A 25,799-nucleotide genomic window follows, 5' to 3' on the forward strand; every position below is an offset into this window, starting at 1 on the left:
TTCTCCTGTGGGTATCCTGGCATTCGCTGACTGGATGCTTTGGAGGCTGGGCTTCTTGCAGACCCTCCCCAGAGCCAGCACCCACAGAGCCAGAACCAGGCACTGAACTTCCAGAAAGCCAAACCCACAGAAAGTCAAGAGGCCAGGAAGAAGTAGTCAGCCCCGCTCTCTCCCCTCTCCCAGGGAACACAGGGGTAGACCCTGGCCATCAAAAGGGCACAGGGTCAGAGGTCAGGACACCCAGGCTCTTATTCCCAGTCACTCAACTTCCTGAAGACTCAGCTTCCCCATCTGTAATACGGTGACTGCACTCTCGTGCCCCTCAAATGAATGAATTACAGAACGATGGTTCCGCATCTGTACTTTAATACCCCGTGCCATTCCATAATCACTTAGTGATGCAACCACCTCTGGCACAGAAGTCACTCCATGCCTATTTAAGGACTAATCCCCTTAAGCATTCCCGGAAATGAGAAACCCACTCACTGTGTTAGGCTTCCTGGCTCTCCTGTCCTTCCCTTGGCCTTGGATTCTTGGAGGGCTGAATTTCTCTCCCACCAAGATTCCAGATTGTCCTTTGGGAGCCCCCAGGCCGGTTCATTCCCACTGCAACCCCTAAGATCCTCGGCCACCTCTCTCTTTCCCTCCCCTTCCTTCTCAATTTGGGCAGTCCCCATCCAAGAAGCCACAGGAAGAGCTCTGGGGAGCCAGGTGTTACCTCTGTTTCCAGCACTTCTCTGTAGGGGTGAGAAGGGAGAGGCAGGGGTGGGGGCCATGGAAGCTTCAAAAAGTCAAGACACCTGGGTGCTGAGCCCAGTTCTGCCACCAGCCAGAGATCACCCAGGCAAGTCACAGTGTCTGAGCTTAAATGTCCTCACCTGCAAAGTGGGAACATTGTACTCTGCCTTTGTGGTGGGTGGCAGAAGGGATCAGTGAGGTGACAGCTGTGAAGGCTCTTGACAAAGCATGCCGTAGGTTTCCAGGGTGGGTGGGAACCTTGCCCATCCAGTTCAGAACTCGCCACAAAATAACTCATGGATCTCCATCACCTGCATCAGTAGCGAGTCTCCTCTCCCAAGGGAAGGGCGAAGAGAAAGCCGACACCTGGTGAGCATCTCTTATCTGCCATGCTCTTCGCCAGATGCAGCCTTCTCAGAATGCTGAGCGGTTGGAATTAGCCCCATTTCACAGCTGAGAAAACTGAGGTTCAGAAAGAGCTAATGATGTGCCAGAATGATGCAGCTGGAAGTGATGAAGGTGAGGCCACCTCTCTTTTCCCCCCCACACCACCACAGGAGTTATGGTGGGGCAGGGTTGCAGGCTTGAGACCCCTCATTTAGCCTTTCTGGAAGGGACCCAGCCAAGAAGATAAGCATATCTGATGTCAATGGAAACAAGAGAGAGTAAACAGGATTCTGTCTATGGCCAGGGCTTTCTGGAGACACACCTGTATAAGCAGCAGCCATTCCCAACAGAACCGAATTCTCAGGAAATCAGGACAGAGGCAGGGGGCTGGGCATTTGTTTGGTTTTCTGACCATGTGGGAAGCCTGAGGCCTGGTGGCCAGCCGCGCCCTGCCTCTCCGCCTCTTCATCCTTCATCATGCCCTGGGGATGCCCAGGCCCCTGCCTGCCCTCATCCTCTCCCAGTCACCTCTTGTGGTCAAGGTCCTCACACACCTTGTCCTTCAAGCTACTCACTGACCAAGTGAGAGGCTGACTCCTGGTTAGGAGGAGTGTGCTTGTGTGTGACCTGAGAGGAAGTGTGAACAGACTGTGCCATCGGTGACCTTGGACAGCTGTGGATGTCTTGCTAATGTGAGAGCATCCTGTCTGGCACTCCTAGGAGTGAGGCTATGTGTCCTGCTAGGCTGGGGGCTGCGAGGTGCCCTGGGTCCCCTGATCACTTTGGGGGCGTGTCTGTATATCCTGTTAGGTGTGCTGCGGACAGGGGTGCCCTGAGTCTCCTGACCGCCTCCACGAGTGCTGTTAGGGATGCGTGTGTATTGGTGAGGGGGTTGGTGGGGGGTTGTACAGTGCCACAGTAGCTTCATCCAACTCTCTATGGGTACGTGTGTCCTGCAGATGTGAGCAGTAGGTGCTTCCGCCCAGATCTGCACACGTTTCTGTGCGCTGGAAGTGTCCTTGCCCACCGGCGTGTGTCCTGTGTGAACGGAGCCCAGGAAGTCCGGGCACGCGCGGGAAAGTGCGGGTGTGCGTCCTGCGGGTCCCTGCTCGGCTCTGCGCCCGTCCTGCGCCGCGTGAGTGGAAGGCGCCGAGTGGCCCTGCCCGCCGAGTGCGCGCGCAGGGTCCCGGGCCGGCGTGCGCGCCGGTGTGAGTGCCAGTGAGTGCGGCGCCACTCGGCTCGCTCCGCTCCCCGCCGCCCGCACACTCGCACTGATCGGCGGCTGCCGGTGACGCGGGCTGGGCCCGCCCCCTGCCTGCCGTCCCCTGGCACTCACTCGCGCCGGCCGCCGCCGAGCAGGCAGCAGCCGCGTCAGGGCCGTCCGGGGGCGCCGCCGGCGATGCCCGCAGCCCCCGCAGCGCCCCGCCGGGCCTGCTAAGCCGCCCCCGGGCCGGGGCCGCGCCGGGTCGGGCCGGGCTGCGCCCGGGCGGAGCCGTGCTGCCTGCATGACCCTCCGGCGGCGCGGGGAGAAGGCGACCATCAGCATCCAAGAGCATATGGCCATCGACGTGTGCCCCGGCCCCATCCGGCCCATCAAGCAGATCTCCGACTACTTCCCCCGCTTCCCGCGGGGCCTGCCCCCGGACGCCGGGCCCCGCGCCGCGGCGCCCCCGGACGCCCCCGCGCGCCCGGCGGCGGCCAGCGCTGGCCGCCGCAGCCCCTCCGACGGCGCCCGCGACGACGACGAGGATGTCGATCAGCTCTTTGGAGCCTACGGAGCCAGCCCCGGCCCCGGCCCCGGCCCGGCCCCCAGCCCTGGGCGGCCGCCCGCCAAGCCACTCGAGGAAGAGCCGGACGCCGACGGCTACGAGTCCGACGACTGCAGTAAGTCTCCCAACCCGCCCGCTTCTCGCCCCCTCCCCTGCGCGGCTGCTCGCGCTCCCGCCCTCGGCTCCTCTGCGGTCTCGGTTCCTCCGGCACACCCCCCGCCTGGTGGCAGTCCCCGGCCGCGCCGTGCGCTCTCCGCGCGCCCAGCACACACAGCCCCTCCCCCGAGCAGGTCCGAGAGGTGGGAAGTTTGGGGGCGCCCCCTGGGGGTGTCCCATTTCCAGCGGTCTGCTCCCCGGAGCCCGCGCCGCGCCCCCTCTCGGCCCGCCCGCCGGGAGCCCCAGCGCGGGCGGCGGCTTTTGTTCCCTGGCAGGGCGGAGCTGCGCCCCGGGGAGACACCAGTTGCTGCCGGCCGCGCGATCGCTCCCAGCCCCGGAGCACGCGGCGGATCGGCCCCGCAGCCGAGGGTCGGGCTGGGCGAGAGGCGGGGAGACCCCAGGGCCGGAGTCGGGCGGCCTCCCGGGTGGGCTCGGCGGCCGCAGAGCGTGGCGGCTTGACTGGCGCACGGGCCGAGGACCAGGGGACCATGGGGCCCGCTTGTCCTTTGGAAAAACCTTGGTGGTTCCTCCTCCCACGTTCGTTGGTCTCGCCGCTGCGCTAGACCGGGCCGCCGACCTTCGTCCACCTGTTACACCCGCTTCCCCGGCCAGTAAGGGCCCCCACCCCCACCCCAGCCTCCTCCTGCGGGCATGAGCCCCGAGCCCCAGGGAACAGGCAAGCTCCGGGGCCCCGGGGCCGAGGCCCGGCTGGCTGGTGCTCCTGGCGTCTTTCTGGGCTCCGAGGGTGGCCGCCCTGGCCTCCCCGCCCGCCCCGGGACTGGAGGGAAAACCGAGAACGCCGAGGTCGCCCTGCGGTGCCGGATGGATTTACGCGGGATGGGGCCGGGGACGCGGGCAGCGTTGCTCGCCAGGCCCCTGCCCGGCTGTAGCCCCTGCCGCGTCACTCTCAGAGCTAGAAAACCCGAGTCCAACGCCGGTTCTGCGGGAGGTGTGGACTTTTCTCGGGGCAGGGGTCGCTCGCCCACTTCGCTGAGGCTCGCCGGGTCCCATCCCCCACGCAGCGCAGCGAGGGCGGCTGCGCCTGGCTCGGGTGCCCGCATGGGCCTCAGCCTGAGGGTCTGGAGTTTCCCCAACATACAATGTGCCTCTGCAAACTGACAGTGGGGGTTACCAGCATCTCAGCGGGAAGCGGTGGAGCCAGACCTGTCGTCACCCGACCCGGGGAGGCCCGGGAGGAGAGTGGGGGGAGGCCTGCCAGCCCTGGGTCACGTCGGTTGGAGCCTGGCCTGTGATGGAAAGCTGCCGGCTCTGCACGCTCTAGGGCCTGGACCACAGCCCTCTGGCCAGAGCCTGGCATGTTGAGGCCCAGCCAGCCCAGGGGCATGGGGATGGGGAGCAGTCGTCTTCCTCCATTTTCCTGCCAGACTGGGGAAACTGGGTCGGGAGAGTTTATTGCCCTCCAGGCTGTGCCCTGGATCTTCCCCACCCCAAGTTCCTGGCACCCTGGGCCAGGTGCACCCCCTCACTTGCTGTGCCTCTGGGCATGCAGACCCAAGTCACCCCTTTGCATGCCCTGAGTCTTCCCTGGCTCCAGAAGAAGGGGTAGGCCACTTTTTCCCATTTCCAGCATCTTTCCTGCTACGCCAGGGGAGCCGGCGAGCAGGGCAGGGCTTCCACCCGAGCTTCAGGCCCTCCTGGTGCCACCCGGGCCCTCCAGAGACATACAGCTAAGAGGTGAGAAATCAGGCTGTTTCTTTTGGCTGTCCCTGAACCCACAGGCAAGAAGGGGACCAGAAAGGGCAAGACACGGGCCAGTTGCCCCACCTTCAGTCCATCAACTCAGCAGTCCTTCACAGAGCACTGTCTTCACAGCAGAGAGGGAACGGGGCTGGGGCCCTGGACCCAGAGCTCATTGTCCTAGCAGGAGACAGACGCACTTGGGGTCAGCAGTGTGAGGCAGTCAGACACAGCCTTGCCAGCCTGAAGCCGTGGGCTGGCCACACCCATGCCACCAGGGCACTCTGCTGCAGAGAGCCAAGGAGAAGGGTGTGTGACCGAGCCAGGGCCAGCTTGAGCCCCCTCATTCCCTTCAAGGGGCCACCGCCCTGGGCTTAGACCCCATCAGTGGCCAAACATCCCACCTTGAGAGCACAGAAATCTAGGTTCTGGGGTTGGGGGGCCAGGTTCTAGGGTGGAACCATTCTCCACTCAGTAGCCCAGGCCTCACCTCCCTCTCAGCTCTGACAACCAGATCCCTACAATAAGCCTAAATGATTCAAGCCAGATGGTTCATTACGGCTTTAGCCAGGGTTATGCTATCTGCTGCCCTAATTATTGGATTATCTCCGTTCTAACAAAAAGAAATTAGGACGGTTGCTCTGTTGTCCAAGGCCGGGAGTGAAGTGCTGTTTACCTATTCAGCCTTTTTTCCCCCTTCTCTTTAAAGCCCATCCTCGATTAAATCACCGCAAGGCACAGGCACAAAATTGACAGGCTCCCCACTGATCTAATAGAGGAGCGTTAACAGGGAGAAGATGCAGAAATGTTACAGTTAGAGGTGTCCCTTGTGCCCGTGCCCTCCCAGTGACCCACAGAGCGGCCTGGCTAAGCTGGACTCCGCGGCTTGCTGCCCTTCCGATGGTCCTATGCCCCCCAACCTCCACACATGCCACTCCCCTGCCTGCGATGCCCTCCCACCCAGTCTCCACCTGTGGAAACTCAGGCCATCCTTCAAAGCCATAATGACTAGAATGCTTTGGGGTTTCTAGGTAACAGAAAATTCAGAGTGCCTCAAACAGTGAGGACTGTTGAGGCCGTGTGGCACCGGGGCAGATTCACGCCCCTGCTCAGCAGCAGTGTCAGTGGCAATGGTTCTGTGTTTCTCCACCCGACCACGTCCTTTTCCTCTTTTCTTTAAGTTTTATTTATTTTTTTGGCTGTGCTGAGTCTTCGCTGCTGCACGGGCTCTAGCTGTGGCGAGCGGGGGCTACTCTCTAGCTGCAGTGCACAGATTTCTCATTGCGGTGGCTTCTGTTATTGTGGAGCACAGACTCTAGGGAGCACCGGCTTCAGTAGTTGGCACTCCTGGGCTCTAGAGCATAGGCTCAATCAATAGCTGTGGGGCAAGGGTTAGTTAAGCCATATGGGATCTTCCCGGATCAGGGATCAAACCCGTGTCTCCTACGAAGGCTGGTGGATTCTGAGCCACCAGGGAAGTCCCACCTTTTCCAGTTAGGCTGACCTCCCTCATATAACAATAAGATCCTAAATTTGATGAGTCTCCACTCCCATGTCTCAGTTTAAAAGCGAGGAAAACTCTCCCTAGGAGATCTGTGGGCCAGAGTCACATCTCATGGTCGTGCCACTGGCCCCTGCATGATTCATCGGGGGCTGAGTCAGGACCAATGGCCACAGCGGCCTTGAAGCAATGTTGGAGAGGAGGAATCGCTGTTAGGCTGGACCAGAAGGCCCTCAGCTGGAATCATTTCCCTGTCCCCACTTGCTGTGATTCCCGTTCCTTAGGGGCCTGTCATATTCTTCCTGGGCCGTATTTCCACACACTCAGCCTCTTAGGACCAACTAGGTGTCCGACACTATTGCCGAGCATGGAGTGCCTGAGACGCAATCTCTGCCACCAGGGAGTTCATGGAAATGGAGACACACAAATAACCCAGCAGTGACGAGTCAGGAACCCAAATGGGAAGCGCTAGCTTGCACGGAGCTCTCCCGCAAAGAGGGTACAGTGGGAGGAGGGAGAAGGCAGGCTGGCCGAGTGGAGGGAGGAAGAGTCCAGTGGCTGGAGCAAGGGGAAAAGAGGACAATGAAGCCCAAGTGGTCATCACAGAGGGCCTGAGTGCCACACCACGGAGGTTGGCAGAGTCCAGGAGGCAGTGGAGAACCTTTGGACCGTGTAAAGTAGGGGAATGAATAGGTTTATATATATTTGGGGGGGTAGTTTAATTTTTTTAATTTATTTATTTTTGGCTGTGCTGGGTCTTTGTTGCTGCAGGCAGGCTTTCTCTAGTTGCCGCAAGTGGGGGCTGCTCTCTAGTCCCGTGCACGGGCTTCTCATTGCGGAGGCGTCTCTTGGTGCACAGGCTTCAGTAATTGTGATGCACGGGCTTAGTTGCCCTACAGTATGTGGCATCTTCCCAGACCAGGGATTGAACCCGTGTCCCCTGCATTCCAGGCAGATTCCTAACTACTGGACCACCAGAGAAGCTTGTGAGCAGGTTTATAAAAGTCCTCGCCCTCTGCCTTGAGCACCTGGGAAGCAGGACCATAAGCTGTGCGCTCATTCCTCTTTGCTCCCCCTGCAGCGCCTGGTCAGTGCCTCAGTCTCCCCAACTAGGAAATCCTTTCAACTCAGACTTGATCATTTTCTGTGGTTCTTGCCATGGTTTGTTTTTTTTTTTTTAACTATTTGAGAGGATGACATTTTTCTTAAAAAGAGAAACAAAACCAGGGCCAATTGCCTATTCCCAAGGGTGTATGGGTGAGGAAAGTCCAGGTGCAAACCAAGGTCAAAATGATGCTGTCAGTCTCCATCAGCCAAGCAGAGGGATGTTCTGCCTTAGAGGAACTGACAGGAGCTGAGCTTGATTTTCTCTGAATTAGCCCCATTAAAGCTCTATAATTATCAACAAGCGGGTGACAACTCTCAGAGGCCCATTAGTGACCAAGCCTCATAATTTATCCAAGGATGTAAACTTTAGCCAGGATGTGTGATTTGAGTGGCTGGAGGGCAGGACCTTGTGGTTCACAGCGACAAGCACCTTCACCTGTCCTCAGGGCCCCCTTCACCTGCCACAAGCCCAGGTGGCCTTTCAACTCAGAGGCCCCTCTCGGGTGGCAGACCAGCCCTCCCCACACCCCAGGAGCAATTCTGTTTATCCCTCTTTTGTTTTTCTGCCCCATCCTCTCAAGAGTTCAGCTTAACAAAGTAGCAGACAGAAAATATTGGAAGCCACTGGGCTTTAAGGCAGGAAGGAGCAATAAGGACGGAAGTGAAGAGGCCTGGATTCTGCGTCCAGCTCTGCTGTGCCACCCTGGCCAGATCACCTCCCCTCTCAGAGCCTCATTGCTCCAAATAGGAAATAAAGAGCTCTCTAAGAGAGCTCCACCACCAGCAAGTCTCTAAAAATGGCAACTGAGCTTCTCTAAACTATTATTTCTTCTAAAACTTGCACTGGCATCTAAAGAAATCCACCAATCCCGTCCTGGGGCAGCACCAGGCTTGCTGTTCCTTCCCGGGCAGTGATAACAGCTATCAGTTTTATTGAGCAGTGTCAGGGCCCCGCTTAAACACAGGTGTCTGTAAATCCAGTGGAAGGGACCCCTCTCCCTGCCTGAGGCTGAATTTCCCAGTGGAGGCTCTGTCGGCTGCCTTGTCCTTCTCTGGGATGAGGAACTGGGCAGAGATTGTGAACTGTGTGGATTTTGTGATTGCTGTTCTTTTCTTTTAATTGGAGGATAATTGCTTTACAATTTTGTGTTGGAACTGTGTGTTTAGGATCACACCACATCTCTGCTCGAGTGAGCAGCCGGCTAACGAGTTAGTTTGGATAGACCAGCCTTGTGAATTGAACATCTGCTCATTGCTGGTGTCAGAGGCGTGGTCCCTGCCCTCCAGAGGCTAATGTCTGGAGGCACAAGCCGCAAGTTAGGCCTGAACAGAACAGTAGGCTGATTTACTGTCTTGCAAAGCCAAGAGCTTTAAAGGCTGTTACTGCAAAAACCTGGAGAAGCCTGGGCCTGTGGCTTCTGTAGTTGTTGCAGGCGAGGTGATAGATCCCACCCTTAGACCACCCTCACCTGCCCTGCCGGCACGGAGGCAGCCTCGCAAGCAGGCAGCAATAGGCCAGATGTGTGCGCGCTCAGTCATGTCTGACTCTTTGCGACCCCGTGGACTGCAACCCGCCAGGCTCTTCTGTCCATGGGATTCTCCAGGCAAGAGTACTGGAGTGGATTGCCATTTCTTTCTCCAGTAAAATCTGCAGGGGTCAAACCTGCTTCTCCTGCATTGGCAGGTAAATTGTTAACTGCTGAGACACCTGGGAAAGCCAATAGGCCAGGACTGCTGCTACGTCGCTTCAGTCGTGTCCGACTCTGTGCGACCCCAGAGACGGCAGCCCACCAGGCTCCCCTGTCCCTGGGATTCTCCAGACAAGAACACTGGAGTGGGTTGCCATTTCCTTCTCCAGTGCATGAAAGTGAAAAGTGAAAGTGAAGTTGCTCAATTGTGTCCGACTCTTTGCGACCCCGTGGACTGCAGCCTTCCAGGCTCCTCTGTCCAAGGGATTTTCCAGGCAAGAGTACTGGAGTGGGGTGCCATAAAGCATGCTTACTCCGCTCGGGGAAAAGGACTCTTGGCTCCACTTAAGGCCTGTTGACTTTGAGTTTAGACACAATTTTAACAACTATTCTCACCTGGTTTCATAGAAGAACCAAGTAACCAGTGACTAGAAGGCAGAGCTGCCTACGCGACCAGGAGCAAGTACTTTAACATAAAAGGAGTTTCAAGCGGATCTCAAGAGAGGAGGCAGAAAAAAAGTCAAGAAAACCTCAAGAAGAGTGGCCACCCGGGATCGCCTGGTGAAGGACTCGTCTCACACACCCTTCAGTGCCTGGGCTGGGACTTGGACACAGGGCACAGTTAGCCGCAGTCATAGCAATGACTCAGGTTGTTCCGAAAAGTCTTAAGTGACCGTTTGTGTATTCTGCTCACAACGGCTGGGAGGGGAGCGATCCAGTTCAGAACGAGTTCATTCCAGGAGGTGTCTCAGAGGGGCAAGTACGCTCATCTAGAAACATCACCTAAATGGATCTGCTTCTTCTATAATTATCTACTGAGTACTTTCCGCACCCCAGGCATGCCGTGAGGTGGATGCTGTTTTTCCATTTTGCAGATGAGGAAACTGAGGCACAGAGAGACTAGATATGCTAAGGTCACAGAGCAAGGAAGTGCAGAGCCAGGGTTTGAACCCAGGGTCAGACCTCAGAGGTCAGACACCCTACAGGTGCCCCCGACAGGCAACAACAGAGATGCTGAGCGGGGTGCCTGACCCTGTGTTAGGAACAGAGATGCAAGACAAATAGTGGCCGGACTTGGCCAGCAGGCTGTGGTTTGCTCTCGACCCACACTGGGCAACCCTGGCCTCCCCCTAGCATGACTCCAACTACCCAGCACCTGCCCTCTGGGTGGTCCTGTGGTTGAAATGGCCCTTCTCCCAGCCCCACTCTGCACTGGCCAACTCCTACTCATCTTGCATGGATCAAGTGAAGGGTCACTTCCTCCAGGAAGCCTTCTCTGATGGCCCCAGTTCACATCAAGCTCAGGCCTCCTCCATCAGTCCTGCCCCACTGGACTTTGTTGTGGCAAATCCTTCTCTTCTGTTCCTCCTGTTAAGCTGTGCTTTCCTTGGAGCAGGAACCTGCCTTTTGATATCTTCATTCGTGTGTGTGTGTGTACACGTACTCAGTCATGTCTGACTCTCTGACCCTGTGTGGACTGTAGCCCACCAGGATCCTCTGTCCATGGAATTTTACAGGCAAGAATACTGGGGTGGCTTGCCCTTTCCTTCTCCAGGGGATCTTCCCAACCCAGGGATCGAACCCACGTCTCCTGCATTGGCAGGCAGATTCTTTACCACTGAGCCACCAGGAAAACCCCTCTTCATTCTTAGAGCCTAGCATGTTGTGAACACTTGGTAATGAGTGAATGAATGGGAAGCCAGTTGGCCAGCAAGCAGGGTCTGGGCTTCTAAAGACATCCTGTGAATGTGTGTCTCGCGAGGGAGACTTGCCCCCAAGGTCTGCCCTCAGCCACCACCCCCGCCTTTATACCAGAAGCCACAGCGGCATAAAGGCCACAGCTGCTGTGTGTGATGGTGCCTGAGGGCGGCAGCTGCATCCAGTCACTGCCACACCTTCTGCCCGGCCCTTGGGAATCCCTCTCTGCTTTTTCAGCGGCCACAGTGGCACCATGAGGGCCCAGCTCGCTCCTCACAGCCTGCCCAGGGCCCCTAAGGGCCTGAAGAGACCGGATACCGCAGCCCCGAGTGCTGCTGGGGGGGCGGTGAGTGGACCAGCCGGTCGGCCGGGCCCAGGCCTGCAGCCCCCCGGAGCCTGACCCCTCTGCCTCCTCGCACGATCCGAGGACAGATCACAGGCCAAGGGGAGCCGAGGGGTGGAGCCTAGGCCGGCAGTCGCACCAGGACGACAGGAACCCCTTTAGCCGAGTGCCCAGCACACGTGGCCACACCCTGCACCAGCTGCAGGCCCCGAGGCATGATCCAGGGGTCGGAGGCCACCACCTGGGTTTGACTCTTGGGCCACCGCTCACGGCATCTGGGGGTGATGGGCCTACCCTCCCTGAGCTCCTTCCCAGGGTGGGGGATGCTGGACAGGTAGTAGGTGCCCAGTCGGTGGCAGTCAGCATGGACACCGTGACACTTCGTCTGACTGCGCAGGGCTGGGTGACGCTTCTCCCCTGTGGCCCCGGGGTGACCTGAGCCCTCCCTGTCCGCAGCCGCCCTGGGCACGCTGGACTTCAGCCTGCTCTACGACCAGGAAAACAACGCCCTGCACTGCACCATCGCCAAGGCCAAGGTAGGCCCATCGGCGGGCGCAGGGCGAGGAGGCAGTGCTCAGCCCAGTTACCCCAAGACACTGCTGCCTCCCCTGCAGGGAGGCTTTTCAGGGCAAGAGCAGAACCGAGAAACCGGAGAGAATTGGAGGAGGAGGGTGGAAGGGTAGCATTTAGGGGCCTAAGGCCGCCAGAACTGGGGAGGTGCCAGGGAGGGAAGGGCAGGCAGGGTGCTGGCAGGCCTGTCCTGCGGGTGGGGAGGAGCGGTTGGATATGGGCGCCTCCGGCCTGAGGTTCCCAGCACCTGGGCCTCCCACCTCCCTGGGGAGGCTCTGGTCACATGGGCCTGAGCTTGCCCTCTGGGCGGGGGTGCCGGGTATCTGAGCCCCATGCTCCCCTGTCCTGGGCTGGCCCCTGTCAGCTCTGGTCTTAGCCACACTGTTCCCTTCGTCCCCACCGCATCGCTCCCGCTGGGAGGAAGGTGCCCAGGCTGATGTTCTCCCGCAAGGTAAGGGTGGCTGCGCCACCTGGTAGAGCCTCCCAGTAGAGCCGTGGAAGGGCCTGGGCCTGGGCCTGACTCCAAGCGAGGAGCCTCCGGCATTGCTGCCTGGGCCCAGCCCCACCACCAGCCCCCCAGCCTGCCAGCTTCTCTCCCCTCCTCCCACCCTACCTGTGGCTCTTGCCCGTCCAGAGGGGCCAGCCACCTGCTTCTGCCCCAGCTGTGTGCCTCCTGGCTTGGGCCGCTGTGGTGGGGTGAGTAGTGTCCCCGGTGGACCCACGCCATCGCCTCCCCACCCTCTCCTCCAGGGGCCTCTCCGGCGGTGGTGTGCCGAGGTGGAGGGCAGGATGCGTGCCCGGGCAGACCCTTCCCCTCGCCCTCCACCGAGCTGTGTAGATAGAGGTTGTCCAGGCCTGGAGGCTGGGGAAGGGCAGTGGCTGCCAGGCTGCTCTGGCAGAGCCAGCCCTCCTCCCCCACCCATGCAGACACCAGCTCCCCCGTGCTCTGTGCCCCACTGTCTCTACCGGGCTCTCAAGGGGCTGTGTGTATGTCCACTTAGGGTTGCTCCACTCAGGCATTGGCGGGGGGGTAGCCGTGGCAGCACCCAGTCTCCAGTTCACCCTCTGCTGGGCAGGAGGTGGTGCAGGTGTGGGAGGAGCTGGGGTGGGTGAGGGTGTGGGGAGGGGCCCCAGGGGGTAGGAAGGCTGAGGCTGACAAGGGGAGCCCCTTGGGTGTCTCTCAGAGGACACCAGATGCCCCAGCAGTGGACCCTAGCTCGGCCACTCAGTCTGTAAGTGGGTAGAGCGGCCTCAGTTTGCTCATCTGTAAAACAGAGTTAATTGTCCCCACCTGTGTGATTGTTGTGAGCAGTAAATGAGTGCTTAGTACTAATGCTGTCCTGGAGGACAGGGCCTGGCGGCAGACACACCCACCCACAGCAGAACTGGGAAGTTCCAACTGTGTGGGAAAGGGTAAGAGGTGTGTGTTGGGCAGGGTCGCTTCTGCCATGATATACACACTGCCCAGCCAAGCCTCATCCTGGAGTCAGCCCCACTTACTGGGCAGGACAGAGCTGGAGCCCAGGCAGCTCCGGGCCCAGCTCAGATGCTCCGCTCCACCCTGAGCCACTTCTCTGGCATCGTCAGAGGGCCTAGCAGAGACCAGAAGGGGGCAAATGCCCTAGCAGCAGGCCCACAACAGCATTGCCTCCTTGACACCCACAGCCACCCTGGGACATGGGGACTGTTAACCCCTTTTACAGATGGTAAAACTGAGGCTCAGGAGGCAGAGGCCTCATCACTTACCCAACTGATAGGTGCCAGAGCTGGACCTGAACGGCCATCCTGGCGCTAAAACTGTGGGCCCCTTCCTGGTAACCAGGCAGTGCTGGTTAGAAGTTGGAAGCCCCGACATCAGATCTCAGCCCCCACCCGCGGGCTCCTCTGAACGAAGGTGGGGAGTGGGGAGAAGGCCTCAGCTCCCCTGGGAGGTGGGGGATTGGGCTGGTGAGCTTGCAGTTCATCTTTGGATGAGGTCATGGGGATGTCACCTCCGCCCCGCACATGTCACCACTCCCTCCCTGCATCCCCGTGAGCCATCCCAGGAGAGAGTTTCCAGAAAGAGGAGCAGGAATGAGGTCAGCTGGGCGCCTGTCTGTGGTTCCGTGGGCTCCCTGGCTGTGCACACTTGATGGTGGTCGAGAGTGAGTGAGGGGTGCCCTCTTGCAGAGGGACTCTGCATGGCCGGCCAGCTTGTGTGGCCTCCGGGGACACAGACAGGCAGAGCCCTGTGGCCAAGCCAGAGAGAAACGGAGCCTGGTCTCCAGGACAAATAATGTTCTCCTGTGGCTGCAGAGGGAGGCGTGTGGATGGGTGGACAGGGGCTCACGAGGACTTAGGGTCAGTGAGGAAAGTCGCAGGGCTTGGGGAGCAAGGGAAGATGGTTCAGGAAGAAGGAAGGATCTGACCACAGCAGGATAATGGGGGCCTCATTCAGAGAAAGTTGAGTCACCTGGCCTCCATGACAAGGAGACGACAACGAGAAAGAGGCCGATCTGACAAAGATGCCCTGGGTCATCTACACAGAATCAGACATTTGTGGGGGGTCGGGGCAGGAAATTGCACTGGTACTGAGCCATCCTTGCTCCCCTCTCCTGGGGGTATGGGGCAGGGGTGCTTCTGTGAAGAGGGTCATGAGTGGACCCAGCCGGGAGGCCCAGGGGCCTGCTGCCCCAGGTGCCGGGAGGCCCTGGCTGCTCTGTGTCCCCAGGCCCCCACTTACACCCTTCGCTGTTCTCCTCTGCCCAGGGCCTGAAGCCGATGGACCACAACGGGCTGGCAGACCCGTACGTCAAGCTGCACCTGCTGCCAGGGGCCAGTAAGGTAAGGGGCCCTGCTCTGGGCCCGCTGACCGGCTGTGCCCACCTGAGCCCAGGCTGGACTTAGGGCACCCAGGGAGCTCCCAGCTCCCACACCCACTCAGCCCCACACCCTCTAGGCCTCCCAGGGGACCTCTAGTCAGCACCACCTGCCTGCTGAGTTGGGGAAACTCCACCGGAGAATTTCCAGCCCAGTGTTTTATAAGAAACATCCTCAACTGGACGTTAATAGTATGTGCAAACAAAGAGTTCTGTGACCAGGTAACTTCAGGAAACATTATTAAACCGGTTTCTTTACTGCAGGACTTATCAGAGCCTGTAATGCCCTAGTGGGCAGCTCTGTAATATTCCACAAGGGGGATGGAATGGTCAGCATCTGCCCAGATTATTTGACTACAGAACACTTGTTCCCACACCAGATGACCTGACAAACAGACCAGGCCAATAGGTGCATCTATGAGAGAAGAAAAGAAATTTTTTCCTTAAATTAGCTATTAACAAAAGCATCAAGGTGGCCCTCAGCACTGGAAGAGCAGAACTTGATTAGACTTCTTTCATACAGCTTACAGTTGAGTGCAGTTTTCTTTGTAATTTCATGGGAAGAAAGGTCACGTCGTCTTTTCAGAAGTGGGTCCTTCCTTGGCCTTGGGAACCCACAGTCATCGCAAGGGGTGAGGTGGACAGACTCCATGCCAGGGGCACTCAACGGGAGTCCAGCAGCTTTGCTTCTGAATAGAGAGCAAGGCAGAAATGGAGGGACAGGGGACACAGGACACGAGAGCTTAAGCAGCAGAGCCCGGTGGCTAGTGTTCTTATCCTGGCCTCTTTCTCAGAAGCCGTAGTTGAGGACGTCCTTCCTGGCCCGCGAGTGACCTCACAGGAAAACTCAGCAACTGGGGCGGGCCTCTGGGCAGAGGGCCTCCCCTGCCACTGCTCCGGACAATTGGGTGGCCCTGCCCCCAGGTGGCCACCCAGGCTGAGGAGCCACAGGCTGCTGAGGTCTGAGTTCCTTTAGGTCTGGACTCCACTGGTCCAGGGGAGTCACCCCGGAAGGGAAGGGAGGGCTGTGGGGAAAAGGACAATGGCCCTCCTCCAACGCCTGGAGGAGCAGGCTCCCCCTGCAGCCTTGCATCTTCATGCTGGGGACCGGGCAGGGTGATCCGCAGGGCTGTCGGGGCTACACAGCCCCAGGAAGGGGCTCAGCGTCCCTAGACTCCTAGGACCTCAAGTCAGCAGTACCTGCTGCTAAGTCCTAGGGGCCCGTCATAGGATTGACCCCTGAGTTAGGGCAGCATTCCATAGAGCACAGTCTCCTTATAGACAGGGGCCTGAGCTGAGAGAGGTGGTCGTTATGCCCTGGAGCCTGGCAGAGGGTATGGAACCCACTGGGCTCCACAGAGCTTATGCAAGTAGGGGAGCTGGGACTCAAACCCAGGGCTGTATGACCTCAAAGCCTGGGCTGATGTGGCAGACATCAAAGGGAACTGGGCACAGAGGTCAGAGTCTGAAGGGGACAAGACAGGTAAGGAATCCAAGACCCGAGGTGTCCAGAAGCTCTGGGAAAGGAGGGCAGGTGCCTTCGGGCCAGGCGAGGAGACTGCAGGAGAGGAGCCAGTCCCATAGCAGACCTCCAGCAGCCCAGCCCACACCTCCCACGGAGGCCCTCCCCCACCACTCCTGGGCACGCCCCTGGGAGGCAGGCCCCTGCCGCTGTGTTTTCCGAGGACTGCGCTAACCGGTTACCACCAACTGGGTGGGTTACACCACCACCGAGCTCTTACCTTCCAGTTTTGCAGGGCGTGGGTCCCACTGGGCTAATATGGATTGGCAGCATGCCTGCCTTCCATCCTGGAGGCTCCAGAAGAGAAGCTGTTTCCCATTCCTCTCCAGCTTCCAGAGGCGCCCCTTTGGCCCAGCTGGCTCATGGCCCCTTCCTCCATCTTCAAAGCCGGTGGCACCTCTCTGACCTTCTGTCCTTGTCACACCTCCTTCTGCCTCTCTCTTGCCTTTTTCTTCTACTTTTAAGGGCCTGGTGATGACATGGCCCACCTAGATCATCTGCCTGTTGTATACAGATTTTTTTTTTTTTGCAAGGCTAAGGAGTGGAGAGGGCCTGCACCATGGCATGTGGGATCTTAGTTCCCCAACCAGGGATTGAACTCATGTGCCCTGCAGTGGAAGCTCAGAGTCTTCATCACTGGACCACCAGGGAAGTCCCTTTGCTGTTGTAAAGTCAGCCGATGAGCAACTTTCGCCACCCACCCCGCTTTGCTAGGTTCTGGGGGATTGGGACGTGTGTGGGGCCATTACACTGCCCACTGCCCACTGCCCTCCTTGGTGCTCAGAGGCTCGTTTTTGCTCTCTCCAGGCGAATAAACTCAGAACGAAAACTCTCCGAAACACTCTGAACCCCACGTGGAACGAGACTCTCACTTACTACGGGATCACAGATGAAGACATGATCCGAAAGACCCTGCGGTGGGTGAGGCCCCCCCGGCCACTGGCTCCCCCACCCCACCCAGCCTTGTCCACAGGGCTGGCCCTGCCCTCACACCCCCACCCACCGCTTGCAAACCCTCCCTGACTTTGGAAGCAAACTGAGAGGCCCCTTGCCCTCCAGGATCTCCGTGTGTGATGAGGACAAATTCCGCCACAACGAGTTCATCGGGGAGACCAGGGTGCCCCTGAAGAAGCTGAAGCCCAACCACACCAAGACGTTCAGCATCTGCCTGGAGAAGCAGCTGCCAGTGAGTCAGGCTCTGGAGCCATCCAGGGCCCACGCTGCCATGAGCGCAAGGCCAGGAGCATTTTTTTTTAATCTATTTATTTTTTGCCGTGCTGGGTCTTCATTGCTGTGTGAGGGCTTTCTCTAGTTGCAGCGATAGGCGGCTACTCTTTGTGGCAGCGCATGGGCTTCTCATTGCAGTAGCTTCTCTTGTTGCAGAGCTCAGTATTTGTGACGCCCGGGCTTAGAGGCCACACAGCATGTGGAATCTTCCTGGACCAGGGAATGAACCTGTGTGCCCGGCATTGGCAGGTGGATTTTAACCATTGGGCACCAGGCAAGCCCTCAAGAGCATTCACTGAGCACCTACTCTGTGCCTGGCATAGCTGCAAGTGCTGGGGAGACAGATTAATCTCCCTGCCCTCATGAAGCCTGGACAAGAGCCAGACCAAAAATGAGATAGACCACCCAAATAGATAGAACATTCGGCAGGGATCAGGGCCGAGAAGGAAAGCATGAGAGGGGTCGATGGGTTAGATGGGTGCTCTGGGAAGGCTCACCTGGCAAGCAGGGAATATCCCAGGCAGAGGGAGCTGCAGGTGCAAAGCCTTCATGGAAAAGTGTTCAGCCTGTGGGAGGCACAGGCAAGAGGCCGACTGAGTGGGGTGGAGGGAGCAGGGGGCAAGGGGTCCTGGGAGCTGAGAGCAGGAGTTGGGGTTGGGGAGACTGAGAGGACTCCAGCTTTATCTCTGAGTGAGATGGACCACAGGAGCGTGGTAGGCGGGGGCCAAGCTGTCTGAAGATATTTTAACAGGCTCTCAGGGAGAGGGAGTGGAGGGCCAGGGTGGGGAAACCAAAAGTGCAGAGGCAGGAACGGGAATAGGACCTGGGCAGGGCAGCAGAGGAGCCAGGGAGAAGGGCTGAAGATCAGCATCCTTAGGTGTGGGGCCTGGGAGGACGAAAGGTCATTCACTGGGACGTGGGGGACCGTGGGAGGAACAGCTGGGGATGCTTGGACCTCAACTGGAATGTGTTAGGCATGAGGTGATTGTGAGATACCCAGAGGAGACAGAAAATAATTCTTTCCTAGAAATTGCAATTGTTTGAACGTGTCAGAACTGATTTTGCCCCCGGCCGTCTCCAGCAGCTGAGCCCTCCCAGTCTCTGAGCAATGTTCCCCTCCCGACTCCCCGTCCCTCTTCCCCTCCCCTTGCCTGCCTTCACCCAGTTCAAAAGGACTGGGAGGGATTGGCCAGGAGGTCCCAGGTCTGGGGCCCTAAGAAACCTGGGCCTTCAGGGACTGCGTGGTGAAGTCCCACAGAGGACACAGTTCCCTCTGCCCAGGACAGTTCCCCACCAGAAGCCTGGGCAATGGGAAGGCTCTAGAGGATAGAGCCCAAGGGTCATCTCCTGAGTGCTTGTACCCATCTAGGGCCCTGCTCAGCGCAGCCTGGCCTGGTCAAGGCCGGGAACAACAGACCTGAGGTCAGAGCTCCCGCCCAGGATCCCAGCTCTGTATTTTTGCATAACTTGAACAAATTGTACTCTGTGGTCACATTCTTTCCCACTCCTAGGCATGTGTGCGATGGAGATAACCTTTTAAGCGTTATTATTAGTCACTAACTGCAGCTGACCCAGTTTCTCCAAATGATCTATGTCACTTATAAAAGGCAACATCAACTCCTGCTGGAGTTGTGTTCCTGTTTTGATCCCTGATATAAACAATCACCTGTGTGGTGTTGAATGTGAATTGTGTATGAGCAGTGTGTGTGCAAGAGTGTGGAATGCATGCGTGAGCACCTGTTTCATGCATGGGGGATGTGTTTGAAAGTGTACATGCTTGTGCCTGGGGCGTGATCAAGGCCTTGCTGAGCCTCGCTTGAATTTGCCAGGATCTTGTGACGTTCAGAGACCCACAGCTGACAAGGGTGCAATTTGGGATAATCACTCGGCAGTAAATATTCATTTTGATGGTACCTCATAGATTTTAGAGAGCCTTGTAAACCTTATTCATTGTTCATAAATACTGAGAAATGTCCCAGTTCAATGGTCTTTATGCAAAACCATCCAAAGTATATCCCACTGGTTAAAAAAAAAAAAAAAGCTGAAAATATCCCAGCTCATTATACTGTTTAATTTTCACACATCACACAACTGGCACAAGAGTCGTGGTTTAGTGAGGTTGTCACACTCGAAGCCCGAGGCCTGAGTGACAGGTGGTTGAATCTCACCTGCCCCCTCGGACCCATGGGTACCGACTGGCTGAGCACTGTGTGAAGTGGCCAAGGCTGCGTTTGCACTCAGGGGGAATGCAGTGATCAGCTGGCCCTGGGTGTGTGGGGGGGAAAGCGGTCCTTCCTTCACCCCGCAGGGTTCCCATCTCCAGAGAGGTGCAAGCCTGGCCCCGCCCGCGAGGGGCCACATGAGGCGCTGCTTTAGTGCCAGGCAGAGGGTGGCCAAGCCCAGAGACGGAGTGTGGGACGAGCCTGGCAGAGATGCCAGGAAGGGGCCCTCGGAGGTCACAGGGCTCAGGCTGGCTGGACAGAAGGTAGAGGACAGGGGTTCTGGGTGAGCACCAGGTGGAAATGGGAGGTCTCAGGATGCTGAGTGGGGTGGGGAGAGGCCACACGGTGAGACCTAGACTTGAGGTCTAACTCCAGGGGCAGGTGCTGGGCCCTGCCCCACCCACCTCCTAGCTGCCCCCGGGGTTGGACTGTTTTCCCAGATTCTCCCGACGGGGCCCTTCTACAGCCTGAGGCTCCAGGAAGTACGATCCAGGGGCCAGGGTCCCAGTGAACCACACCCCCCACACACCAGCACCCACTGGGCTCCATGTGGCCTGGGCCTGTGGCTGCGGGAGGGGCGGGCAAGGACAGCTGAGTGACGGCTCTCCCGCTCCACAGGTGGACAAGACGGAAGACAAGTCCCTAGAGGAGCGGGGCCGCATCCTCGTCTCCCTCAAGTACAGCTCACAGAAGCAAGGCCTGCTGGTCGGCATAGTGCGCTGTGCCCACCTGGCCGCCATGGACGCCAATGGCTACTCAGACCCCTACGTGAAAATGTGAGTGTGCGGCCCGCTCCTTCCCCACCGTCTCACTCCTGGGTACCGGTACCGGGAGGTGCAGGGGCTGCGGGGGCTGCGATGAGTAGACTGCGCAGCAAGTGGTTGTGTGAAGCACAAGGGGCGCTGTGCTCACAAGGGTCTTCCGTGCTCCCTGGGTTGAATCTGGCCAAACCCGTTTCTCAGATGAGGAAACTGTTGCCCACAGAAGCTGAGTGGCTGCCCAGTCCGTGCAGAAAGAGTTCTCTCCCGATGGCTGGTTCAGGTCTCTCTGTGACTGTGGGGCCCAGGAGGGGCTGTGAGCAGGTTGGAGGAAGGGACAGGAGGCTGGGAGATGCAGTGAAGGGGCTCCGTCGGGACTTAGGGCTGAGCACACTTGGGCACAGGCGCAGGTAAGGCTCCCTCAGCCCTGCCAGATGGGGCTCGTGGTGGTGCTGCGGAGATACTGTTGCAGGGGCCCCAGAGCCGCGGGTCTGGGTCAGGACAGGCTGTGATCAGAGCCCAGGGAGGAGCTGGTGGCCGTTCAGAGAGGGATGAAGCAGGTGGTTGGTGGGCACCATCTGAGCTTTGGGGCTCTCCACCAGCAAAAGATGGATCTGAGTCTGACTTCACTGTTGTTTGAGGCTATCTTGAAGGTTAGAACTTGGGGAGGAATTTGGCTCAGCCGAAAGGAGATGTTTCTGCTCAGGGAGAGGGACAGAGTTACGATATAGTTAGGAAGCAGGGATGGTCCTGAGGAGGCTCAGGTGACAGAGGCCAGCATAAAGACCGACTGGTTTCCCATTTAAGAAACAGTGAATTGGGCCCCAAGCTCGACCATTAGCACAACTGACTTCCAGTGGCTCACAGACCACAGGGAGAGGACATGCTGTCCTCGCTCAGAAGACAGGCTCTTAAAACCAGTGGAGGGAAAGTAAGCGACTCTGGGTAAGCTGGGAAGATGTGTACACTCTGTGGCCGCATCACTTCCCTGCCAGGTCCATGGGGTCCAGAGGCCCAGGCCCCGGTGGAAAGCTGCTTTTGCTGCCATTGCTTGAGATAGCCATAAGCTGGAGACAGCCCAGTGTTCATCAGCAGAGGGAGAGATGCATGAAATGTGGCGTCTGCATGCAGAGGAGTACTATGCAGTTGAAGTGAATAAAAGGACTGGGTGGATTAACATGGACAGCTGTGCCAAGCGTGCCAAGCCCAGAGCAGACTGTAGAGGGGAGCACGCAGCGTGACCCTGTAGGGATGGTCTCTGGGAAGGGAGGACGTGGGTCCACTTGTATCTGTGATGTTAGTTTCCCTAGGGAAGAAAATAGGATCTGAAGCCAGGGTGGTGTCAAGTTTTTAAATCGGCTCAATGCCTACCTGCCAAGTTGACAGGAATTCCAGAGTCTCAGGCTGGGTTATCTGGAAAGCAGGGTCTCACCGGTTACAGCGGAAGGGCCAGCCACCCGCCAGGGCCAGGGACAGGCAGCTCTGGTGGGGCCTGTCCACCACACCTGGGCCGCGCCGCCCCCCTCCCCCACCCCGGCCACAGGCGTGAGAGTCACTGGGCCACTGCAGCCATGTGCCACCCTCCAGCCATGGGCTGGGTCAGGGTGGCCTTTCAGAGGGCAGCTCTGCGGGTGGCCCCATGGATCAGAGGGAGGCTCCCAGTGGCCTATAAACACCTCCATCTGATTCAAGTTCCCTGGGTGACATGCAGGCGGTGGCCGCTCAGGGCTCCCATCTCTGAAAGGCCCCTTCACGGACCGTAGGCCTCCTCCTTGCTAAGAGTAGGGGAGATGCAGGCCCAGGTTTGAGATTCTGAGCAGAGCACCCAGGGCCACAGGGAAGAGCCAGGTAGAGGATGTTGAAGGGCAGAGCTAGATGGAACAAGGCCTTTTGTCAACATCCTTATTTTTTATGAACTTCATCCCAGATGACAGCTGCTTCAGTCTCCCCAGGCTAGAAGCTGACCCCAAGTCCAGTCTTAAGTCCAGTCTTCCGGGGCTGGTGATGGTTAACAGTCATCACACGTCCTGAGTAACTGCTGGGTGCCAGGGGTGGGCTAGGTCTCATGGAACTTTCTACGCGGTCCTTCTGTTACCTTCTCCACCCCCCACCCAGGGGTGCTGAGGAAACACAGAGCAACTTGCCCTGCTGCCCTGGGCCACCCCTTCCTTCTCTAGCCCTCTGGTGTCTTCTAGAGGCCTCAGGCGAGCAGTAATCACTGTGCAGAAGAGACGAAAGGCAGCAATGGTAGGGGGCTCCAGGAGCCCAGCAGCCAGGGCAGGAGGGGGTCCTGATAGGGAGGGAGGGGAAGCAGCCACCGATGGGCCCCTGGAGCACCCGGGCTGTGCTCCTCACCCACACAGGCTGCCCTCCCTCCGGGAGACAGCATAGACAAAGGCCTGGGGGCAGGACGGGGGATGACCCCTAGCTGGGGTCGCGTGAGGGTCTCTAGACGGGCATCGGCTGCGCAGTGTTGAGGGCGTGGGGAGCCCAGGACAGCTTCCCTTCAGGGGCTTCCATAGGCAGGGCTGGGAGACGCTCCCACAGCCCAGGACCCCCATCCCTCCTCCTTGCCCCAAACCAAACAAACAGGCAAAGAAAGATGAATCAAGAAACACATGGAAGCTTGTAAGGAGCTGAAGAAATTAATTCACCATCTCTGGGTGGGGGTTTATGGGAACCCCCACTTGTTTAAAAATTCATCTTTATTGAGGCTTAACTTACACCCAGGAGGTTTCTCCCTTTTGCTGTGGGACTGATGTATATAGTCTCGTAACCACCACCGTAGTAGATACCATGGCCCCAGAAAGGTGCCCCAGGCAACTGCTGATTTGTTTTCGGTCACAGTAGTTTTGCCTTTTCCAGACTGTCTTCTAACAGCAACTCCACTGCTTCCACACGACCTAGTGCTCCGGAGAGCCCGCCATGTGGCGCGTGCGCCCGGAGTGTGGTCTGTAGGTCTGTGCTGCCGAATACTCCTCTGTCAGATCACTTCCTCTTGAAGTGCACCAGGGTGGGGTCACTTCCAGTTATTGATGGCTATATAAAGCTGCTAAAGAACGGGATTTTGTGCAGACCTATGTCTTCATTTCTCTCCCCACCCCCAGCTTTTGTCAGTACGTATTTTCCAGTGTCTCTGTAATGACTTATGTAATAACTATCAACTGTTTTTTTTAAGTGTACAGAAAAGCCACAGTGAGATACCACTTTCTATGTTTGCTGATCCCACCCGGTGCTGGGCACCAGGAAGCTGGGGGTGGGTGAGAGAGATTCTAGTGTCGGCGCAGGGACAGGGTGGGAAGCTTTGCAAACGAGAGAGCCTGGCTTCTGAGCACCAGCCCTGTGCTGGGCAGCTGTGTGACCTTGGGTAAGTCCCTCCACCTCTCTGAGCCCCAGATGAAGACCGCTGCTCTGCAAGCAGGGATTTCTTTTCTCTGCAGGAAGCACTGTTGCCCAAAAGACCTTTTTCCTCCCCAAAGTTTCAGTGAGGCAGCAGCGACACACCCCAGGGACTAGGTTAAAAACCACTGTTATGCACTTAAAGATGCATTTTATGGCATGCAAATTCTATCTCCATAATCTGCTATTAAACACAGAAAAGCTCTAGCAAGGGACCAACTCTACTAAAAATGTTTTTCTGGCGGGAAATGTGAACTTTGTGAAAATTAAAACTACCAGAAATTAGGAAAGTCCCCTTTCCTCAGGGAACAGAGGGGGCTCTGTGATGTCAGGAACAGGCTGTGAACAGAGGTCCAGGTGATGAATGACCCACTTGCTTCTCTCACTACACTGACCACTCACCTGCACCATGTCTGGTCATCACGAATGAACAGAAGTCTCTCCCCCGGGAGAAAGTGCTTCCAAGCCCCGGGGGCTCCATATGTTCTCACAGCCTCGTCTCACCCTCTGCCTATCGGTTGGTTATAATTCCAGATACCTGAAGCCAGATGTGGACAAGAAATCAAAACACAAGACAGCAGTAAAGAAGAAAACCCTGAACCCCGAGTTCAACGAGGTACAAGAGGCTGGTGAAGCTGTGGGAAAGCCACTTACTCTCCCCTGGGGGGACTGAGTTTTCCAGGGGCCACTGTGGAAGCTGGAGGGTGGGAAGGGGCCCACAGGAGAGCCCCCAGCCATGAGGTCGGGGAGTCGTGGGAGAAGTGAGGCCAGGCTGAACCAGGTTGAGGTTCAGATGGAAGCAAGGGGAGGCCTGCAAACCTCGTCAGAGGATGGAGCTGATAGGACTGTAGCCATGGGGGATGTGGGGCCTCAGGACCCCAGGAAGGTGGGTGCAGCTGGAGAGGAGCTCAGAGGAGCAAGATGAGGGAGAGGAGCCTGAGTGACTCAGGTCCTCAGGCCGAGGAGGTGCTGCCAGGGGGTTGTCGGATGTGGAAGGGTCCTGGAAGCTGACAGGAAAGAGGGTTCCACGAAGAAGGGAGTGGTCAGCAGAATCAGACCCAAGAGTGGCCCAGGCCGCCTGGTGTGCACTGACCTGGCGATAAGGAGCCTCTCAGGGATCTTGAGAAAGGCAGCTTCAGTGACCAAGGGACAGGCAGTCGGAGGGAAAGGGGCCCCTGAGGATCTCAGCCAGGCTCTCAGAAGTGGGTGAGATGGGCGAGACTCCGTCACAGCAATTACTGCACACTGGCCACCAGCCGACTTCCAGGCCCTGTGGCATTGGCCTAACACTCCCCTTCTGGCCACCAGGAATTCTGTTATGAGATTAAGCATGGGGACCTGGCCAAGAAGACCCTGGAGATCACCGTCTGGGATTACGACATTGGAAAATCCAACGATTTCATTGGTGAGAGGCCATGATGGGAATGCTGTTCAGCAACATGCCGGTCCTAGGGCAGAGTCCTGAATCAGGCCAGAGCCACGTTGCAGCCTGACCCTGTGTGACAGAGAAAGAACAGGCCCAGAGAGGGAAAGAGGCCTGGCAGGGGTCACACAGCAGTGTGTGGTAGAGCAGGGGAAAGGGTGGATGATGGTCAGCCCTCTTAGGCTGGACTCTGAGTCCTTGAGGCCCCAGATTCCTGGTGGGCTGGGTGGCTGTGCACGGTGGAGCTGCCCCCCAGGACTGCTCTGGTCCTGGGGAAAGGCAAGGCGGATAGGATCCTTGGGCCCTGATTGGGAGGGGTGGGGGGCAGTAAGAGGGTCTAAGCGTGTGGTGGTCAGAGCAATGTCCACCCTCTAAGCAGGTAGGTAGGATAGATAGTCTGGCCTTGCCACATAGTCTGGGAGGGTGTTGGGGGCACTGTTCCCGAGGGACCCTGAGAGTCATAGGTCAAGTATCCCGGCGGCCCTGCCTGGGCTCCCCTCTGCAGGCGGCGTGGTTCTGGGCATCAATGCCAAGGGAGAGCGCCTGAAGCACTGGTTTGACTGCCTGAAGAACAAGGACAAGAGGATAGAGCGCTGGCACACACTCACCAACGAGCTCCCGGGGGCCGTGCTCAGCGACTGACCCGCCCCGCCTGCCCGCCGCCTGGCCCAGCGCAGGCCTGGCCCTGGGCTTCCTCAGCTGCTGCTCAGGGCCTCGGTCCCCACGTCGGGGGAG

General features: G+C 58.1%; 1 protein-coding gene across 1 annotated transcript; it reads left to right on the forward strand.

Annotated features, from left to right (window-relative positions):
- The first annotated feature begins 2,630 nt into the window (after window positions 1–2,630).
- On the forward strand, window positions 2,631–25,799 carry DOC2B (double C2 domain beta). Its single transcript, XM_052657272.1, has 9 exons — window positions 2,631–3,009; window positions 11,542–11,621; window positions 14,404–14,478; window positions 16,843–16,952; window positions 17,095–17,221; window positions 20,103–20,260; window positions 24,176–24,257; window positions 24,950–25,046; window positions 25,570–25,799. The coding sequence occupies exons 1-9, from the start codon at window positions 2,631–2,633 to the stop codon at window positions 25,704–25,706; spliced, it is 1,245 nt and encodes a 414-aa protein (XP_052513232.1). The 3' UTR covers window positions 25,707–25,799.

Source organism: Budorcas taxicolor, chromosome 19, assembly GCF_023091745.1.
Source record: "Budorcas taxicolor isolate Tak-1 chromosome 19, Takin1.1, whole genome shotgun sequence".
NCBI lineage: Eukaryota > Metazoa > Chordata > Mammalia > Artiodactyla > Bovidae > Budorcas > Budorcas taxicolor.